General features: G+C 41.0%; 1 protein-coding gene across 3 annotated transcripts in view; it reads left to right on the top strand.

Moving 5' to 3' along the window:
• Positions 1-14,518, top strand: part of LOC141179821 (transducin-like enhancer protein 1) — a 35,544-nt gene extending 21,026 nt beyond the window's left edge. For all 3 annotated transcript variants that reach the window (XM_073660648.1, XM_073660646.1, XM_073660647.1), the window contains 17 exons: positions 832-876; positions 4,259-4,321; positions 4,676-4,750; positions 5,130-5,319; positions 6,287-6,303; positions 7,310-7,414; positions 7,602-7,646; positions 7,727-7,882; positions 8,014-8,152; positions 8,240-8,406; positions 8,568-8,638; positions 9,491-9,740; positions 10,206-10,453; positions 11,024-11,171; positions 11,313-11,463; positions 13,138-13,214; positions 14,266-14,518. In XM_073660648.1, the coding sequence (XP_073516749.1) occupies positions 832-876; positions 4,259-4,321; positions 4,676-4,750; positions 5,130-5,319; positions 6,287-6,303; positions 7,310-7,414; positions 7,602-7,646; positions 7,727-7,882; positions 8,014-8,152; positions 8,240-8,406; positions 8,568-8,638; positions 9,491-9,740; positions 10,206-10,453; positions 11,024-11,171; positions 11,313-11,463; positions 13,138-13,214; positions 14,266-14,373 (2,055 nt within the window). In that variant the 3' untranslated portion in view covers positions 14,374-14,518. The remainder of the gene's footprint in view (positions 1-831; positions 877-4,258; positions 4,322-4,675; positions 4,751-5,129; positions 5,320-6,286; positions 6,304-7,309; positions 7,415-7,601; positions 7,647-7,726; positions 7,883-8,013; positions 8,153-8,239; positions 8,407-8,567; positions 8,639-9,490; positions 9,741-10,205; positions 10,454-11,023; positions 11,172-11,312; positions 11,464-13,137; positions 13,215-14,265) is intronic.
• Positions 14,519-20,913: the final 6,395 nt, after the last annotated feature.

Raw genomic sequence — 20,913 nt, 5'->3', positions numbered from 1 at the left:
GTTTATTATGAAGCTCTAAGATCTTCTCCCTCCCAGCCCCCCAAAACCACATACCTCCGTTCTCTAGAAATGACTATGCTGCTGATTATGGTTGAAAAGATGAGGAAGCAAAACCCAGTATGCTTCTTTTTACACTTGCAGTTTTGCTGTTCTGTCATGTAGGTGGCTGCAGGCAGTCACTACTTCTGCCTCCCAAGGATGCAAGCAGAAGAAACCCTTAAAAATGCATAGGATTGCTGCTCTTCGTGTAGCCGTTCCCTTTTCGTTTAGTTCACTAACTCCTGTTGCGATATTCTCAGCGTGATGAGTTTGGGAAACCATTTAGTTGGCACAATTGTGCCTACAAAGTGTTGGCAAACCTTCTATCTGTTGCCTGTTCTAAAGGCTGAAGGGATTGCCACATGGCATGCTTCCCTGGCTGCTGTGTAATAAGAAGTGTCCTATCTCTTAGGAATCGAGGCCAGGGCTCACTGTTTCTGGGCTTCGGATGGGCTCTTCACTTGCCCACTAGATTGGAAGCTTTGGAGAGGAGTTTGCACATGTTTCAAACGCTAGGCTACAGGAAAAAAGTATTCTTTTTAAAGGCTAATTCGGATCACTTTATAGTCTTGGAGCTGCAATTCCCAACCTGACGTCATGGCCCCAACTTCATCATAGGCAAACATGATGCTGTAAGTTGTGGTCCAAAGACATGCAGTTGGGCCAGGAATTGCGACCATAATTCGATCAAGAAAATAAGCCTACTATACAATTGTCTGAACTAGTGTATCCACAATTAGGGCTATGTTATGTAACTGTATTATTAATATTTATCTTTCTGATTTCCTGCAGTATTATGAAATGTCCTACGGGCTGAATATTGAAATGCACAAACAGGTAAATCCCTACTCATCCTCGTGACTGTTATGGCTTTGAGCCATCCTGTATTTTCTTGAATACCTTCTTCTAGGATCCTCAGCGTTATCTGGTTCTTCTAGGATCCCCAGCTTTCTCCATTTCTTTTTCCTTTTGCACTTGTCATTTGCCTTGCCATGAACCACACCTGTTTGTTTGTGTTGTTTCTTCCTCCCACTCCTTCCTTCATCATGTTCTCCCTCCTTTCCTCGCTGTGGTAGCAGCTTATTCATTCCTCATGCTGTGTGAGTTAAAGCAGCAGTAAATTGCACATTAATGAGCCAGGCCCTCCTCTCTCTGCACGGAAGTAAAATCCATCACAGCCCCTCGAGGCAGCTTCTTCCCTGCCGTACTCACTCAGTCCTGGCAGTGGTGCCATTAAGACAACAGGGAAAGACGTTTGTGTATTGTGGTGTCCTCTCGTGTGTCCTTCACATAATGGTTCCCTCACCCAGATAGGGGTCTCCCACCCCCTTGCTTTTCCCTATCTCACATCTGCTGTAATTTGGACGATTCTGTGATAAGTACTTTAATGTGGAGATGAATATTGTTAGAATGGGCAAAGGCGTTACCTATTATGTATAGAGGCCTCTAATGTCGGGGTAAGGCTTCTAGTCTTTTTGGATACAAGCATCATGGTGTAAAGACTACTTATTGGGGTGCTATATATGCCTTGTGTAAGTGATGCAGATTTCATACATCTTATATCACTGTTTCTTGGGAGAAGGGTCTTGCTATATTTCTGATTGTACAATTGTGGCCAAAAGTTTTGACTGACCCATTTTTGGTTTTTTAGTTTGCTGCTTCAGTGATTTTAGAACTTTGAGTCAGATGTTTTTATGGTTACTGAGTACAATTATAAGTATTTCATTAGATTTTACACATCTCCTTTTTCTACAAACCCTGACCTTTGCTTAGTCAGTCCTTGTAGTTTATCACAATTTGTGTTTTTTGTTTTTTTCTTATCCACGCAGTTTGAGCATTGACCACAGATTCTCAATGAGATTAAAATCTGGGGAGTTTCTGGCGATGGACCCAAGATTTTAAATGTTTTGTTCACCAAGCCACTTGGTGATCACTTTTGCCGTGTGTCATGGTGCTCGATCATGCTGAAAAAAACGCATTGTTCATAACTAAATTCCTTATGGATCGTTTGGAGAAGTTTCTCTTGGAAAATTTTTAGATACTATTCTTTATTCATGGCAGTGTTCTTAGGTCAAATTGTGAGTGAGCCGCCTCCCTTGGATGAAATAGCGACCCTACACATGCACCATCCTCAGGATGCATTAATGTTGGCATGGCTCATGGTAGAAAAATTTTAGCAACAGGTATGGCAGTTAAAGCCAACCAGGACAGAAAGCTCTTTCAGTATAGAATATCCAGCAGGGAGTGTCATATGTATAAATAAAATATAACTTTTAATAATAATCCATTAAAAATACCTGAGATTTAGGAGCCAATTGACAACCACAGTAATAAAGTGCATGTGCTCAAAAACCATTGCTCAAGATAAAAAATTGGTTGATCTCACCACTTGTAGTTCTTTTCTAAGAAGCAGCGGACCAGATGATTTGTAGCCAGACTCGCTTACATAAACAATGGGGTATAAGGGGTAACCTGTAAGTCCTTGACTACCTTGTCGTGCCCCTGCGTTGCTCCCGCCATAACAAGGTCCGTCCCCAAGTTTGTGACTATTCAGGGTATAACCCACCTTGAGGGCATAGTAAGACCCATGTAAAAGTGTAATCCCTACTCGTTTATTCCCTGAAGAATCCTCTATACGGGGGAGGAAAGTAAACAAATATTGATTCCTACAGTGGCAGGTAACCAAATGGTAGATTTGGGGGGGGGTGTAATTCTATTATATCTGGGCGGCCCGACCAGAAAGGACGTCAGACGCCGACCTATGCACCATTACCCTCTTTAATGGATCAATATTTGTTCTCTACGTTATCCCTTGAAGAATCATCTATATAGGGGAGGAAACGAGTAGGAATTACACTTTCACATGGGTCTTACTATGCCCTCATGGAGGGTTATACCCTGAATAATCTCAAACTTGGGTACTGGGCGGGAGCAATGCAGGGGCACAACAGGGTAGTCTAGGATTTACGGGTTACTCTTTATACCCCATTGTATGTGTAAGTGCGTCTGGCTCCAAATCATCTGGTCCGCTGCTTCTTAGAAAAGAACTACAAGTGGTGAGATCAAACCAATTTTTATCTTGAGCAATGGTTTTTGAGCACATGCACTTTATTATTGTGGTTGTCAATTGGCTCCTATATCTCAGGTATTTTTAATGGAATATTATTAAAATTTATTTTATTTATACATCTGATACAATATCCAGCTGGGACAGTATTTCATGGCTTATGGTAGGCCTCACGTTTTCTTTTACGGACAGTCATTCTTCCAGGTGTTCCAAACAGACTGAAAGAGCTTCATCATAGAAAATAACTTTACCCCAGTCCTAACAGTCCAAATCCATGTACTTCCTGCAGAATGTCAGTCCATCCCTTATGTTTTTCTTGAAGGGTAGCATATATGCCACTCCTTGACACCAGGACCGCCTCGAAAAGCCTTCGCTTAGCTGTGCGTGCAGATTCACTGAGCACTGTTTGCTGCCATTCAAAAGCGAGCTCTGCACTGTTATTGAACCGATCACCTAGCTGAATCCTCTTTAAAAAAAAAAAAAAGGGGGGGGGGGGGTCTTGGCACTTGCAGGACTCTTTCTTGAGTGCCCTGAGGCCTAAATGGTTGATTTAGGGGCAGTCTTAAACTCTGCAATGTCCTTGCCTGTAAAGCACTTTTGATGCAAAGCAATGATGGCTGCATGTGTTTCTATGGAGGTAACTATAGTTAACGGAAGAAGACCATTATTTCAAGCACTGACACCCTTTTATAGCATCCAGTCTACTACTTTGTTCTCGTTAATACTTTGTCCTGTGCGAACGAGAAAATCGCTGAAATGATGTAAGCAGGTCATTTTGTAGACTGGCTAAAATTCAGTTGAAGTGGGGTTCTTGTTATTTAAGCTTCTTTTCATGGCAAGGAATGACTGCAATTTCTTGCATTTCATCTGATCACTCTTCATAACAATTTAGACTTAATGCAAATTGCCACTATAAAAACTAAAACTGCAAACCTTGTGAAATAACAGACAAACAAAATTTGTGAGTTTCACAACTTTAGGGCACGACTGTACGTATAAAACTGTTATTACTAGAGGTGTAAAAGGGTCTACCTATTTTAAGGACTAAAAGTAATTTAAGGTTTTTTTTTTCATATTTTTTTTTTTTTTTTTTTTTTAGTATTCTCATTGTCTAGTTCAACCCATGTTAAGACATATTGTATTTTCTTTTAGACAGAAATCGCCAAACGTCTGAATGTTATATGTGCCCAGTTGGTGCCATTTCTGTCTCAAGAGGTAAGTCTTTTTTATTGGTTGTATACTTTTTTTTTTTTTTTTTTTTTTGTTCCCTAAACCTAAGGGGAGGTCAATCATGGCTTTCACCTTTGCTGCACTAAAAATGGTGACATTTGCTGTGAAAATCCACAGAATCTCCTATAGAATGCACATACTCCAGATTTTAAAAAATGCAGCATTCTCATGTTGTCACAAGGAAAATGTCTGCAGCATCTGGATGTGCCACTTCTTGGTACCCCTGCAGGTTTAACCCAGGGTGAATAATGCAGTGACTCTGCCACACGTTAGTTTACCCTAATATGGCCTGATTATATTATGTTGTTTTTTTTTTTTCCTTTCTTGCCCAAAATTCAGCATCAACAGCAAGTTGTCCAGGCCGTGGAACGAGCTAAACAAGTGACAATGGCGGAGCTAAATGCAGCCATTGGGGTACGTTTTCTCTTTATTTTTGTGTGGTGTTTTGATTTGGTCAAAAGCATGCTTGTTGAATGTAGATCTGTTGGGATTGCTTGACAATTGGTCTCTAGCCTTACATCTGTGTTCACACATTGCGGCCACGATGCGTTTGTTTGTTTGTTTTTTTCTTGTATTTAAAAAAATGAATGAATAAAAGCAAAGAAAAACAAATGCAACATGTGAACGCAGCTAACTTGAGAATTTTTGGATTAACGAATATAACTTCCATTTTCAGTGTTTACCATGAATTTCATACCTAAACTTTATCTGTGTTTTTTTTTTTTTGTTTGCTTTTCTCCATGATTTCTTTTCATGTAACGTTCTCTCCACAACCACTGATTGTGGGTAACAGCACCAGCTACAAGCCCAGCACCTCTCGCACCACGCACCCCCTATTCCACTAACTCCTCACCCATCTAGTTTGCAGTCGCACAACCTGGCTGCTGCCACCAGTGCCTCCAGTCTGCTGGCCCTTTCTGGTGTCCTTGGCCTACAGTCTCAGCTGGCAGCAAAAGAGGGACTGATGGAAGCCGAGCACAGAGGTAATTCTTGCTCACGTAATACCGCTTATACTCACTTGTGCACAGTGACTACATTTTCCTTATTGCACTTTCTCTGTATTTCTCTACTAAGAATAGTTTCGTAACTTGTCGTGATTTTTGAAGGGGTTTTCCAGTATTTTACAAACCTTAAACTTGGACAGGGGTAGGTAATGTTATAAAATCAAGAGATGGCCATTATGTATTGTTGAGATCCGCTGGTCCACAGTAGTCCTGCAGTGATGACATGTCGTGCATCATTGGCTGAAGTCCCACGTGAATCTGGGATTTCAGTGGTCACGTGCCATACAATGTTAGTGATTAGCTGCGTCGTTGACGGGAATGATGTGTGGCACGTGCTCGCTATCAGACTGGAGTGAAGGGGATTCGGCAGGTAAGTAATAGTGTATTATTGTTGAATACGTTTTGGCCAGGTTTTGTAAGACCCCTTTAAGGCTATCCTCTAATGATTGTTTTTTGCCACGTTTGATTGGTAGATTGGCATGGAGTCTTGAGGTTGTCTGTTTTTCCTCGTGTATGGCTGAACACATGCCGTCCCCCAGTTGTATGCAGCTGGACAATCGGCAGCCCCTGTAAGATCTCCAGTGCACTGCCTGGATACAGTACATAACCCGAGGTTCGAGCGCCATGGAGCTGCAAGTCAGACACTGAAATATTAATGGGCACTGCAAAAAATGATTTTGCAAGGAAAACAAAATGAAAGAGAAACTTGAGGTGCACAGGGAAATCTACATTTTGTTTTTCCCTTTGAATGTGAGATGACTGCTATTTTACTGAGGGGAAGGAGATCTGCAGGGCTGGGGGCTGTCTGCAGGAGAAATTGGGAGATCTAGATCTGTAAGGAACAGTGAGATTTCTCAGTGGGAAAGAAAGATGATAAATTAATAATCTTGACAAAAATTAACCACATCTTTCCCTTTTCTCTTCTCATGCGTTTCCATGGAGACAGACAGAGACCCAGGGCCTGTAAGTATAACGCTGTACTGTGTGGGCTTTTTGTGTATGGAGGGGATGTGGAGAACATGGTCTTCCTGAGATCTAAATTCCAACCCTGGAACATGGTCCTGCATTTTAGGCTCCTGATTAAGCTGGAACTGTGTAAGACATTGGGTTTTGGTGGAATCGATACTAATTCTGAATAACAGAATACAGGCCAGCAGATCCCATACTTGGCGATTGTGTTCCAGTGTCTCAGCCAGTCTACTGGTCACGTTCACGCGCATCTGTCACCAAAATGCCGGTGTACAGCATTATAGAATGTCCTCTGCATGTCAAATTGGGGGTCTGAACCCTGTGCCGCCCTCTTGGCATTTAGAGAGCAAGTCGCTTATTCACACATCAGTGGGTTTTTTTTTGTATGGGGTTTTTTTTTTTTTTTTTTTTTTTGCAATCTGAGTTTCATTAGCTTCCATTTGTGTTTCATCAGGGGTTTTTTTTTTCTTCATATAAGAAACACTTTCTCAAGCTTCTCCTCTCAAACAGTCTGTGAAAAATGAACAGCACACAGATTGCTTCCGAGTGCTGACCGTTTTTTTCTCTTTTCTTCTTCATGGACCCATAGACTTGCTTTTGTCGAATTTGATTGGTGACTTGGCACAAAATCAAGAAGTCCTATAATATTAATATTATTATTATTTTTATTAATAAATAAATATATATATATATTTATTAATTATTTTATTTTTTTTAGCTGACTACTTGGTCCAAAAAATACACTGACATGTGAGCAGCCTCATATAATATTATAGGGACGAGTTCTATCTGTGAAAAAACGTGAACACAACCTGTACGTCAAAAAAATTAAACTTCATACTCCTCCTTTTAGTATCTTGTAATATAACAGATGCTCTTTCAGAAAATGTCTACATTGCTACAAGTAAATGTGATCTGGCTGCTTAGAGTAGTAAATGTTTTGGGTGGAGACCCAGGACTTGTTGTTCTACTCGGGTTGAATCCATTTATTCCTTAACAGAGCTGTGTTACTCTTCCAAATGGGGAGCGTGTGCGGACCTTATCAGATTACCTGAACAGCAGCAAAAAACGCAAAGCGGAGGAAAAAGACTTTGGAACGGATTATGTAAGTCTTGAGTCTTGGTTGTATGTTACTATGATCTTTACAGCAACATAGGAACCGAATGCTGGTGCTGATAAGCGGATGGAAAGTCATGACATGAGCAGAAGTCAAGCCAGCTTTTTCCCAAAGCGGCACGCTGTAGCTTTTCAAGTCTTCGATCAGCCTTTCATCTCTGCTGTACTTCTTGCAGGGTAGTGATGCGGACCGTAGTGAAGACAATCTTGTGGTGGATGAAGTAAGTTAATTTTTTTTAAGCTATCCTTCAGCATAAAAGCAAATGGTAGAAGCTACAATAAGTGTGATTTGTCCTCCTAGGATCCTGCTTCACCTCATAGTGTTCACTCCTACTCCTCACGAGAAAATGGGGTAGAGAAAACCAACCTCCAAAGAAAGGAACCACCTCCAGCAAGTCCAAACTCTATGACTTCATCCAGCAGTGTGTCCCCATCCAGGAGCAAGGATCTTCCCACGGTACTTGAATTCTGACCTCGCTTGTATGAGGAGGTAGCACGTTTAGTGTTCTGCAGGAAGGACAAAACGTACATTGTTGTAACTGATCATTCGAGTCCAATTTCTGTAGATAATATTGGTTTCTTTTATAGCAAGTAGAAAAGGCTGGGACTCCAGGCCTGAAGTCCAGCACTCCGAACTCTCAGAGTGATATGAGCACGCCTGGACCTAGTGGTGCTAGTGCATCTCAGTTCCGACCTCTCTCCAGTAAACCTGCTATTGACCCTCTAGGTAAGTGAAGGTTTTTGCGGAAAAGATCACAGCCACCCACATCTAGCCTTGTATCCAATGTAATTTGTATCTAAAATTCTTTCACAGCCTTGGGACTTCGGGCCCCCTTGGGAACACAGGCTGGCTACCCAGCTGCGTTTAGTATTGCTCATCCTTCTGTGAATGCAGAGGGAGCCGGGGCCTATGCTAGTCTTCACATCATGTCTCCACAGATCAATGGGGCTGCTGCGGGAACTTATGGAAGATCTTCTTTAGTAAGTGGCTGCATGATTTTCATTTGTACATTTGATTTCAGTCCTTCACATCTGTTCTTGTACTGGTCTTGCATTGCATGGTGAGGTGGCTTTTCCCCTTCCCTTGGAACATAGAATAATTGCTAGATGTAGTCTTACTCACTGTTGTATTACCCCTCTAGGTTGGTTATGACCCTCATGCACACATGCGGAGTTTGGGGGCTGCTATTCCAGGAGCTACATCTGGAAAGCCGTGAGTTGTTGTGTTTTTTTTTTTTGTTTTTTTTTTTACCATTTATTCCCAATTTTCCCTTATTTGTAATTTGTTTGGCCCAAATAGTTAATCATCTTGCAAGCAGGTGATTAAATGAAAATAGCTTGTATGATTTTTATTGATACGGTTTAGTCAATTTGTTCTTTGAGTACTTTTGAGTTATTAGATTATTCGTAAGAATTCCAGTATGGATAAGGACACGGCATGGGAAGTGGCATTACATCCAGGATGTCTTCACCATTGTGCTATACTCCTATACTCATGTCAGCTTAGCTACGTGTCATTCTGGATTAAGTGTGTTGAATACACATTTCTGCATTGTGTGGGCAGGCTAATGACTAGGTCTAGACAAGGGATGACGCTCCAGATGAAATTGTACAGTGCATTCACACTTCTCTCTAGCATTACCTTGTGTTGTGCCATATCTTACAGTTCTGGTGTGTGAGGACAGAAACCTAAGCTATGGGCACCACATATTCTAGATCAATAATGCTTTTAAGAAACCACAGTTTACTTTTAACGCTGAACTAAGTGACCTACAAGCCACAGACACTTAAAGGTGACTTATAACCGACATTGGCTATTTGCTCCTCACTACCATAAGTTGGGCTTTATTTTTTGCCACATTGTACATGTTTTAAAGGGATATTTTGCAAATCTCAATCTGTTTTCTGACCATACAATCACGGAGTTTGTGATTAGCACGTTTAACAACCTTACAGCCTAATATCTTCTAATCTAAAGAATCAATTCTAGAATTTTTTTTCTTTTCATATTTTTAGTAGACGTGCATCATCTTCTGCTTTCCCACTCTTTTTTTATTTCTTGCAGAGCCTATTCCTTTCATGTCAGTGCAGATGGGCAGATGCAGCCTGTCCCCTTTCCTCCAGATGCTCTAATAGGCTCTGGAATCCCCCGTCACGCTCGCCAACTACATACATTAAGCCACGGAGAAGTGGTCTGTGCTGTGACTATAAGCAACTCCACACGTCATGTCTACACTGGAGGCAAAGGTTGTGTGAAAGTGTGGGATGTTGGGCAACCGGGCACTAAGACTCCTGTGGCACAGCTTGATTGCTTGGTAAGGCTCTCCTGAATCGTTCTGGTTCTTCTGTCCAGTATGTTGTGCAAATTTCTAAAATGTTCAGTTTACTTTAGACTCCAACCTACTCTCCTGTACGAATGTGACAGCTAATTCTCCCTCTGCATTTTTTCCTTTTTTTTGTCTTTTGAGGTTTTACATATCCTATTCTCATTTATTAAATAACAAATTGCTGCAGATTCACATTGCGGAGTCCACACTACAAACCTGCAGCCATTCCTTCAGATCAAGGGTGGATTGTTTCATCTTAAATGGCATTGATAAATGTATATTTGATAGACCTACGTAACCACTAATTATGAAAAGGGCTGCAATTATTATTATTTTTATATATATATATACATACATACATACATACATACATACATACATACATACATACATACATACATACATACAATGTTCACTATCTAACTTGTAGAATTTTGCTTTACTCTTGTACAGAATCGTGATAACTATATCCGCTCCTGTAAACTCCTTCCAGACGGTCGCAGCCTTATTGTTGGGGGCGAGGCCAGCACTCTGTCTATATGGGACTTGGCATCACCCACTCCGAGGATAAAAGCAGAGCTCACCTCTTCTGCTCCTGCTTGCTATGCCCTTGCCATTAGCCCAGATGCCAAAGTCTGTTTCTCCTGCTGCTCTGATGGCAATATTGTAGTATGGGACTTGCAGAACCAGACACTTGTCAGGTATGTTACACGGAATCATGGCTCCTTGCTTAATTTCTGCTTTATACATAGATCTGAGCAGGTCTAGCTACTCTTGCATTGAATGGTGACCTGAAAACTTAACAATTGCTACACTTGAGTAAAAAAAAATCAATAGCTTGACAATTTGGTCACTATTTTGCTAGTGCATTAATTTTCAGCACATTCTCATCCTTAGAGCCACTTTGTCTTAGGTTACATTCAGGTAGACGTTATTTCGATCCTTGCACACAACGGACTGCTTGCGAACCAGTTTAAGTCATTACGCCATCTCCTATGTGAGCGATATTGCAGCAATGCATTAGTCTTGTCCGTTTTCAGGTCCCGTCTAGGCAAGTTTCAGTTTTGTTGAATGGCACAAAGGTCTTGCGCGATCTACTATCTGGACGAGCGTAGATCTGTACACGGAAACGGTTACGTCTGCAATTCAAGGCTGTGACAAGTCCATAAAATAGTATATTTGTCTGAACTTGGCTTTCCATTGTGATTGAATTGTCTTGTGCCCCCTAACTTTTTATGTAAAATGTATTTGTTTTACCTCTTGATTTATAGGCAATTTCAAGGACACACAGATGGTGCCAGCTGTATAGATATTTCTCATGATGGTACCAAACTATGGACTGGTGGCCTGGACAATACAGTTCGTTGTTGGGACCTGAGAGAAGGCAGACAGCTCCAGCAGCATGACTTCAACTCTCAGGTACTGGATGGAGTTAATGGAATCGGGTCATTAGAAGCCTTATGTGGACTTGGTGTTAAAGTGGAGCAGGATTTTTAGTTTCATGCACGTGTCAACTTGACTTTGATATATGTAAACATTATTTCTTTTCTTAATATACAGATCTTTTCCTTGGGTTACTGTCCTACAGGCGAGTGGCTGGCTGTGGGGATGGAGAGCAGCAATGTTGAAGTGTTACATGTTTCTAAACCTGATAAGTACCAGCTCCATCTTCATGAAAGTTGTGTCCTGTCTCTGCAGTTTGCTTCCTGTGGTAAGTACTTGACTGAAAAAAGGACTTAGATTTAAAAAAGCCTCACAGAAAAAAGGCCGCTATACTTACCATGTCACAACGCATATGAACAAGACCCAAAAGGCCCCCATGATAAAGGTGGGGGCAGCACAACTGCAAAATGCTAATGAACTTACAAACCCAACGGGGGTGGTTGTCTAGTATTACAAATGCACAAAGGCTTGCATAGGTCACCATTACGTGAGATGCAGCTCTGTCCATAGAACAGCCTATTACCAACGCCCCTACAAGTACATCAAGCAGCCCTTCTGGTACCATAAGTACACCCCACAGGACAGACACCCCAAACTGCCCAGCCTGCACCCTGCATAATGGAGAAATGTGCAACAAAAAGATGTATATAGTATATAAGTACACCCCACAGGACAGACACCCCAAACTGCCCAGCTTGCACCCTGCATAATGGAGAAATGTGCAACAAAAAGATGTATATAGTATATAAGTACACCCCACAGGACAGACACCCCAAACTGCCCAGCTTGCACCCTGCATAATGGAGAAATGTGCAACAAAAAGATGTATATAGTACAGGAGATATTGGTTGATATTTTGGCTGAAATACACAAGCTCGCTACCCACGTCAAGGGTCCTCACTGCCTTGCCAATCCCTATACTCCACCCTGTTGTGCATTTGTGTTGTGACGTATTGCTGCCCTTTTTTCCTGGGATTTTTTTTTTTCTGTTGTAAGTACTGAAGGTTTGGTAATCACCACTTGCCCAATGCCTATGTTGTGCCAGGAGCGCCTGGGAGTGTTTTATCTCCTTTCCACTGAAACGCTCATTCAGCTGAGTATGCATCTTTGTGCAGAGGTCGGGGTGAAAGGTGTGCTGGCCACACACATTCAGTTGACAATTAATCTATGTACTGTATGGGAGGCTTTAGATAGTCACCAGACACTTGCCTGAATGATGATTGTCTTGAGCAGTACAATTCTAGGTTTGTAACGTAATGTATACTATAAACACATTAAGTTATATGGGGAATACTGAACAGACAAGTTGAGCATCAATCTCCATCCAGCATCCCGGCTCTGAAAGAGATCGTTCTTGAAGAGAAGAAAAAGATATATTGCAACATCTGTCGCCAACATGTTCATTCCATGGCTAGAAGATTACTTGATGTAGTAGTTTTCAATGGGGGTGTACTTATTTATGCTGAGGACTGTGTGTTTGTGTGTGTGTGTATATAATAGTTTTAGATGTTAATTGGATTGTTTTAAAGGCCATTGTGTTCATCTACAAACATGTTCTTTTTGGCAAGTAAGCCATGATGAATTATGGGTACAGGACAGTGAGGAACGGCAGGTTTTCTCTCTACTGCAGTTTGGCCAATGCTCCCAATTAGAAGTGTATTATACTGATAACCTTTTATGTATGCTGTGGAAAAAAACATAGTTGTAAAGCTCTAACGGCCTGTCTTACCAGGCAGAAAACTTCTGACCTGTCTCCTTAGTTCCAGCACACGTCATGGTTGCTGTACTTCATATAAGAATCAGAACCACCAAGCAAACTTTCACCAAGTTTTTGCTTGGTGTCAAAATCTCCTAACCCAGGAGATCTGGCTGCTATGAGAATGTGTAGCTCAAGTACTGTAGTTCAGGAGAGGACTTAACATTGGTGCTTATGTCTCTTCAGGTAAATGGTTTGTAAGTACTGGCAAGGACAATTTATTAAATGCCTGGCGGACACCGTATGGAGCCAGCATTTTCCAGGTGAGTGACCTGTAAAAGTTAATGTCTTCTGCTTTCAATGGGTTGTAAGAACTGTTGCAACTCTGTAGACAAGCAGAATAACCATTCTAATTCCAAGTCGCTTATTAGGGCTTGTGTTGGTCATGGTTTTATATAGCAAAGAGCTGGTATTATGTTAGATGTTGTATGCATTATATGGTATTATGCGCAGTACAGTGAAAAATCTTTTTATACAGTGTTTTATAAAATTTTGATTTGGGTATTGTCCAATTTGGACAAATTCTGTCCGTATGCCATATTGGGATACATGACTAACATCCTGGGAGAAGATGCTTGAACCCTCATTCTGAGTTAGAGTAAGATCCTAGAACAGCGGATGTGGTGCATCTATATCGTACGTGGTCAGCTGGTCGTCTAATACCATGTTTCCTTTAAAGAACGCGAGAGGCTGCACAAATCCTCCCGGTTTATATCCGAGAAACTAGGCCCACAGTTCACCATTTATCTTAAGAGCGTTTCATTTTCCACCCTTACTTCCATTACTAGACGTTTTTGCTGTAAAACATCTATGATGAGGATTATCCATTGCCATCTGTGCCTACGTTGGTACACTGAAGAATAGGATTAATCTATATGTACACTCAGGGCCGACTTCAGCACCCGGGCAAGTGCTGGAGCCCTGAGCAGGCGGGGGGCCCACTCGCGGTCGGGCACCCCGCCGGGCTATTGGCAGAGGAAAGTGGTGCCAGCGCCCACACCTTCGCCCCCCCCCCCCCCACTTGCTCGGGGCCCCGGCAGCCGGATACTTACCTCTCCCCCGCAGATCCGCTGTCTTCCTGCTGTGCGCTCCCTGTGATGGGGGGGGGGAGACATCCTGCATGGGGCATTATATGAAGGGGAGGTGACATCCTGCATGGGGCATTTTATTGGGGCCAGTATACTGTGTGGAGCGATTCGCCGGTTTCTGAGCTATTGTGGAATTTACAATAGATATCGCTCATGTGATGTAAGAAGTGAAATCTTTGCATTGTGATATGTCACATCTTCCCATACAATTTCTATTTCTTTGCAGTCAAAAGAGTCTTCATCTGTTCTGAGCTGTGATGTTTCCACTGATGACCAGTTCATTGTCACAGGTTCCGGTGACAAGAAAGCCACAGTCTATGAGGTTATCTACTGATGGCCTCACTCTTCCTTGGGTTCTCCTTCTACTGCACGGACCCACAAAGGGTGATCATCTGTCCTTTTGGGTTAGTTCTGTTTTTAGGTGTATATTTTATCAGTATTGGCCAGCTTGTATTTAATAATAAAACTGGAGAAAATAATGTTCAAGTGTCTTCTCACTTTGGTTAATGACATTTTCTTACCATCTAAATGTTTCCACAAGTGCAGATTTTGTGAAGCTGGTAAATCTTCAGTGATGTCTCATAAGACACCATTAAACCTAATTCATCCATAATTCAGTGTTCTTAGGACAAACATTTCTATAGATGCATGACCTGGACAATTGTATTGTATAGGGAAATAGCATATTTATGTAAATGTATTGCTATCCTTTTAATGCTTTACGCTCCAGTGGGCAGCAAGTAGCAGAGCTTTTGTCCCTACAGCAACCAGTCAATATCCATCCATGACTGTGAAAGAACACATTGGTGGGTCCACCAGAGCCTATTCTTCAAGCATCAGATTGTGAGCTCATTCAGAAAGATCTTTCTGTCTTACTGGCAGAATTTGCAAGGCCTTACGATGTCTTATCTGGCTACATATTCTATACCGCTAACGTTGCCTGACGCAGCCTGTGACTGTCAATGGTTATGGCTGTTTTCATTGAGAATTGGAAATATGTTCTAGTTGCCCTCCATAGAAATCAAGTGTGGCACCACATTAGCACTGCATTGGGGGATCGTTCAAGTCTGCGACGTATGTATAGTGTGTACACTAGGAAAGCTCCTGATCTAAAATTATGTCTATACGGTTAGGTTAACCCAAGTGTCTTGCCCATCATCTGTCCCGGATCAGTCTGCACGCTAGGAAAAAAAAAAGTATGGAATAGTATAGTAGACTTTGCTGTTCCATACTATGATGTGCAATTAAAAAAATTGTATGGTATCTCTTAGATGCATTTGGTTAATGGAGACCATCACCATGATGTGAACATGGCCTAAGCAGTGCAAGCAGATTAAATGCTATGGAATGAGGTATAAATGGTGGCATTCACACTCTCTAAACAAACTATGGTTATGGCTCAATTTAAAAGGGCGAAACACATTTTAATCTCTTGAAGTTCCCAGGTCCCCCCAGAATACGGTATTGAGGCATACTGATTTCAGCCTGATGGATGGCTACTTTGCAAAGAAATATCTGAGCTAAATTATAGAGCACATTACCTGCCCCTACTACAAGTTTCTCTAAAGCAATTCCTCTGTGGTAATAAGGTTGATAATCCCAATCCCTGACAGCTGCACTTTGTCTTAATTGGAAATTTTTTATGGGATTACTTTTGCCTTGTGACATGGTGCTCCATTTTGGAAAAAACATTGCCCATAACCAAATTGCTCCTGGATCATTGGGAGAAGTTGCATTTGGAAGCTGTTTAGATACCGTTATTTATTCGTGGCTGTGATCTTGGGTAAAATGGTATGAATAGCAACCACAAGCATCCCTTGGATGTCCCTCACACATGCATGCTTTCCAGATGCTTTATATTGTTGGTATGACCCAATACTCATGATAGCGCTCACCTTTTCTTCTCTGGACATTCACTCTTCCAGATGTCCCAAACAGTTTGACGGTGGATTAATCAGCAAAAATTACTTCAGTCCTCTGCAGGCCAATCCATGAACTTCCTGCAGAATGTCACTGTCCTTGATATTTATCTTTTTCTTGGAGAGAAGTTGCTCTTTTTTTTTTTTTTTTTTTACGACCCTTGACACAAGGCCTGTCTGCAAGAGTCATCACAGTGTATGCAAATGCATTGACACCTGCCTGCTGCAATCCATGGCAAGCTCAACACTGGTGTTGAACTGATCACCTAGCTCAAGGTTTCCAAACCCCCTCACTGCCCCCTAACACATCAGGTTTTCAGGGTTTCCTTAGTATTGCACAGGTGAGAGAACCTGTGGCAGTTTCTGATGCCTTAATAATAATTCAATCACCTGTGCAATTCCAAGGTGATTCTGAAAACATGATGGAGTTTGGGAATAGCTGAACCTTCTTTAGCAGATGTCCTGGCACTTGCTGAACTTCCTTGGGCACACTGAAGCCTTCCTCATGCTAATTGAACCTCCCTCTTTGAAGTGTTTGATCCGTTACACCAGTGTTTCCCCACTCCAGTCCTCAAGAGCCACCAACAGATCATGTTTTCAGGATTTCCTTACTATTGCCCAGGTGATAATTCCTGGAATTGGGGAACACTGCTTTAAATGGTTGATTTAGGGGCAATCTTACAAGCAGCAATGCCTTTGCCTGTATAGACCTTTGATGCAAAGCAATAATGACTGCACGTTTCCTTAGCGTTAACCATGATTAACAGAAGAACACAATGATTTTAAGCCCCAGCCCTCTCTTAAAGCAAATACTCTGCTCTTAAAATTTGATCAGCATGATGGATTGATATTGTCCTCATTAACATTTTTGCTATGGTAACAAAAAGATCACTGAAATGATGTAAGCGGGTCATTTTGTTGTTTGGCTGAAATTCAATGGAAATGGGGGTTTTGTGATTTTAAATTGATTTTCATGTTAAGGAATGACTGCAATTTTTTTACAATTAATCTGATCAATTTTCATAACAGTCTAGAGGTAATTCAAATTGTCACTATAAAAACTGAAGCAGCAAACTTTGTGAAAACCAAAAATTCTAGTCCGTGTCAATATTTTTGGCCTCCACTATGCATTTTTTTCTTTGCTTATCAGCTTATCCTACAACCCTTAACCTGACTCTTCATGTACTCTGAAGCTGGTGTTTGTGAGTCCATGCCTGTTCTGTGTAATCTCAACTGACTGCTAGATTCACAGCTACTCTGCTCAGTACTGGTGTACAATGACCTTTTTATGCTGCTGCTTCTAATGGTATGCTACGTAGAGACAGAACAATAAGAAACATGTTTATGTAAAAAAAAATATCAATTGTAGCAGTCTCCACCCACTAGCTCAGAGACCACAAAAAATTAACAGAAAAGAATATCCAGAAATTCATAGAATTACTGTTATTCTTCCGAAAATACAGGAATACTCTATTGATGCCCCCTGTCCCCTCCACCCACTACCTCCTCCTTTTTGATAGCAGCATCCCAATTGGTATTAAAATAATGCATGGATCACTGCCTCCTTAATAAAATTGTGGCCCAATGCCACCTGACATTCCTATTATATTCAAGCTGAGAATTTGCAACTGCATCCAGGGCAACACCCAATGAAAGAAAATATTAAACATTGACACCTCCCCTTGGCCAGATGGTATTCATCCACGGATACTGAGGGAATTGAGCTCAGTAATTGACACACCGCTGTATTTCATATTCTTAGACTCTCTTGTAACAGGGGTAGTGCCACAGGATTGTAGGATGGCTGATGTGGTACTGATATTTAAGAAAGGTAAGAAGGTGGATCCAGGTAACTACTGTCCGGTAAGTCTGACAACAGTAGTGTGCAAAGTTTTTGAGGGCATCATAAGGGATGACCTGCAGAGTTATATCACACAGAATAATATAATAAAGGATAATCGGCACGGATTCATGAAAAATAGGTTGTGTCTAACCAACATGTTGGGGTTCTATGAGGAGGTAAGTGCAAATCTGGATGTTGGTAATGCGGTGGATGTGATTGATCTGGACTTTCCAAAGGCATTGGATACTGTACCACATAACAGCTTTATACTGAAGTTACAGAAGCAAGGACTTGGGGGAACTGTATGCAGATGGGTAAGGAATTGGCTAAATGATAGGAAACAAAGAGTTGTCATAAATGGTATCTTCTCTTAATGGGATATAGTCAGCAGTGGGGTGCCGTAGGGATCTGTGCTAGGACCGATTCTTTTTAACCTCTTTACTCTCAATACCATCCCCAAGGTCATTATATAAAGTGTCAGTTTTTGCAGAGGACACCAAACTATGTAGGATATTAAAATCTAATCTTGCCATTACGATATTGCAGAACGATCTGGATAAGATGACTGAATGGGCAAACACTTGGCAGATGAGGTTTAATGTAGATAAATGTAGAGTAATGCACCTAGGACGTAGTAATCCTATTGTTGCATATACATTAAATGGTAGTATACTCGGCACTACAGAACAGGAGAAGGACTTGGGTATTCTGCTTACAAGTAAGTTGAGCAGCAGCACTCAATATCAAGCAGCAGCAGCCGCAAAAACAAACAAGATTTTAGGATTTATAAAAAAGATAAATAAAATCCTGCGATCCCAATGTACTGTTACCCCTTTATAAATCATTGGTGAGGCCACATCTGGAATATGGGATCCAATTTTGGGCTCCACATTTTAAAAAGGATATTCAGAAGTTCAAGTTGCTTTTAAGGCGTGCAACTAGATTATTACAAGTAATGGAAGGCCTCTCATATGATGAGAGGTTGGAAACATTGAGTCTGTTTAGCTTAGAAAAACGACGCATCAGAGGAGATCTCATTTACATGTATAAATATATGTGTGGTCAGTACAAAGGACTAGCCCAAGACTTATTCCTTCCAAAGACCATACTAAGGACCAGGGGGACCTCATTAGGTGCCGGAATCGCCTTTCTTCCACCTGTAAACAGGAAAGGGTTCTTTATAGTCAGAGCAGTCAGACTGTGGAACGCCGACCACAAGAGGTAGTGATGGCAGACACCATAACAGCTTTCCAACAAAGGGCTGGATGATTTCCTCGATACACATAACATTGTGGTCTACAGTTAAATTAGTGACAAAATGTACAGTTGTTGGAGGAAGGTTGAATTTGATGGACCTAGGTCTTTATTCAACCTATGGAACTATATTGGGAACCGATCAGAAAAGGAGTCCCATCCTTTTATGGAAAGTTTAATATATGATCAGCTGAAAACCAATGTGTTCAAAAGGTAAGAATATTGACATATTTAATGACCCAAGTTAATGAATATCATACTTAAAGCACAAGCTTCACTAGATTTCACAATTTAAACTGCATATGGTAAATAGGAACTGTATGTCCAAACACACTTTGTAATATAAATCACATGTTCTATTTATTTATGCAAATTTTCTTATCAGAGAATTCTTTCTCCCTTTATGAGCCATTTCTTTCCCTCCGCTTGCCACCTGTATTCACTTTCCATTCTGGGAAAAAAAAAAAATCAGGTCATCTGACTTTGGACTACTAGCATAGTGAAATGTAAGGTTATACCTACTAGTATACTCTAGAGAGGGGAGGAGGAGTGAGTAGCTGAGTGAAGAAACAGAGGGAGATGGCGAAAGGTGGGGCTGAGCTAACAAGAATTTTACTTTACCCCAGATCTGGATTCAGATCAACACAGCTCAGTACTGCTGTATATTGTCCTCCATGCTGCTGCTTCTGTGTTTTAATTAAGGAATGAAAAGCAGGAATCCCCCTCTGTGCTGTGTATAGAAGATATCATAAGCAGCAAGTCTCCTTTCACCAGCTCTGAGTGCATTGCAAATTAGTGGCTTGCAAAAGTATTCACCCCCCTTGGCTTTTTACCTATTTTGCTACAGTACAACCGGTGTTTAAATATTTTTTGTGATACATCAGCACTAAATAGTCTAAGTTTGTGAAATGAGAAAAATATAGGTCTAATTAAAATGTATGGGATCAAATAACTAAAAATTGGCATGTGCATATGTATTCAACCCTTTTGCTATGAAGCCCCTAAAAAAATTTCTGGTGCAAGCAATTACCTTCATAAGTCACATGCTTAGTGAAAGGAAGCCCACCTGTGTGCAATCTAAGTGTCACATGGTCTGTCAGTATATATACACCTTTTCTGAAAGGCCACAGAGGCTGCAACACCATTAAGCAAGGGGAGCCACTAACCAAACAACACCATGAAGACCAAGGAGATCTCCAAACAAGTTCGGGGACAAAATGTTTGAGAAGTACAAGTCAGGGTTCAGTAAAAGACAAAAAAAAATCCCAGGGCAAGATGTGAAAAGCTCATACAGACTTACCCAAAGCAACTTACAGTTGTAATTATAGCAAAAGGAGGCTCTACAAAGTACTGACTTTAGGGGGAGGAATAGTTATGCACACTTAAGTTTTCAGTTATTTTGTCCTAGTTGTTTGCGTCACAATAAAAAGAAAACCAAATGTTCACAGTTAGGTATGTTCATTACATGAACTGATGCAAAGCCTAAAAAAAAACCACGTGAAATTCCAGGTTGTGAGGTAGCAAAAACACGAAAAATGTCAAGGGGAGGGTTGAATATTTTCACGAGCCACTGTATAGGCTGCAGAGACTAAAACTGGTGAAAATTCACTACATATAGAGGCCAGAAACTGTTATTCCTCATGTACACACAAGAGACAGCTTATTCTGAAATCTGAAAAATTACTAGAAAGTATTATTGCCCTTTAATAAATAGACCTTAGACCTGATGAGACTGGTGTATTTACTTTGAAATCTGAGAGAATGGGAATAGAATTATTTGTGAAAATTTCAATGCCTAGTTTTAAAATATGCATTTTAATTTTAGAATTTTACAGTCATTCTGACATTGATATTCATA

The sequence above is a fragment of the Phyllobates terribilis genome, unplaced genomic scaffold (assembly GCF_046119375.1).
Source record: "Phyllobates terribilis strain yellow unplaced genomic scaffold, ASM4611937v1 Scaffold_1__5_contigs__length_1240528914, whole genome shotgun sequence".
In the NCBI taxonomy this organism is placed as follows: domain Eukaryota; kingdom Metazoa; phylum Chordata; class Amphibia; order Anura; family Dendrobatidae; genus Phyllobates; species Phyllobates terribilis.
The sequence above is the reverse complement of the archived record's forward strand: the minus strand, read 5'-3'. Positions and strand labels throughout refer to the sequence as shown.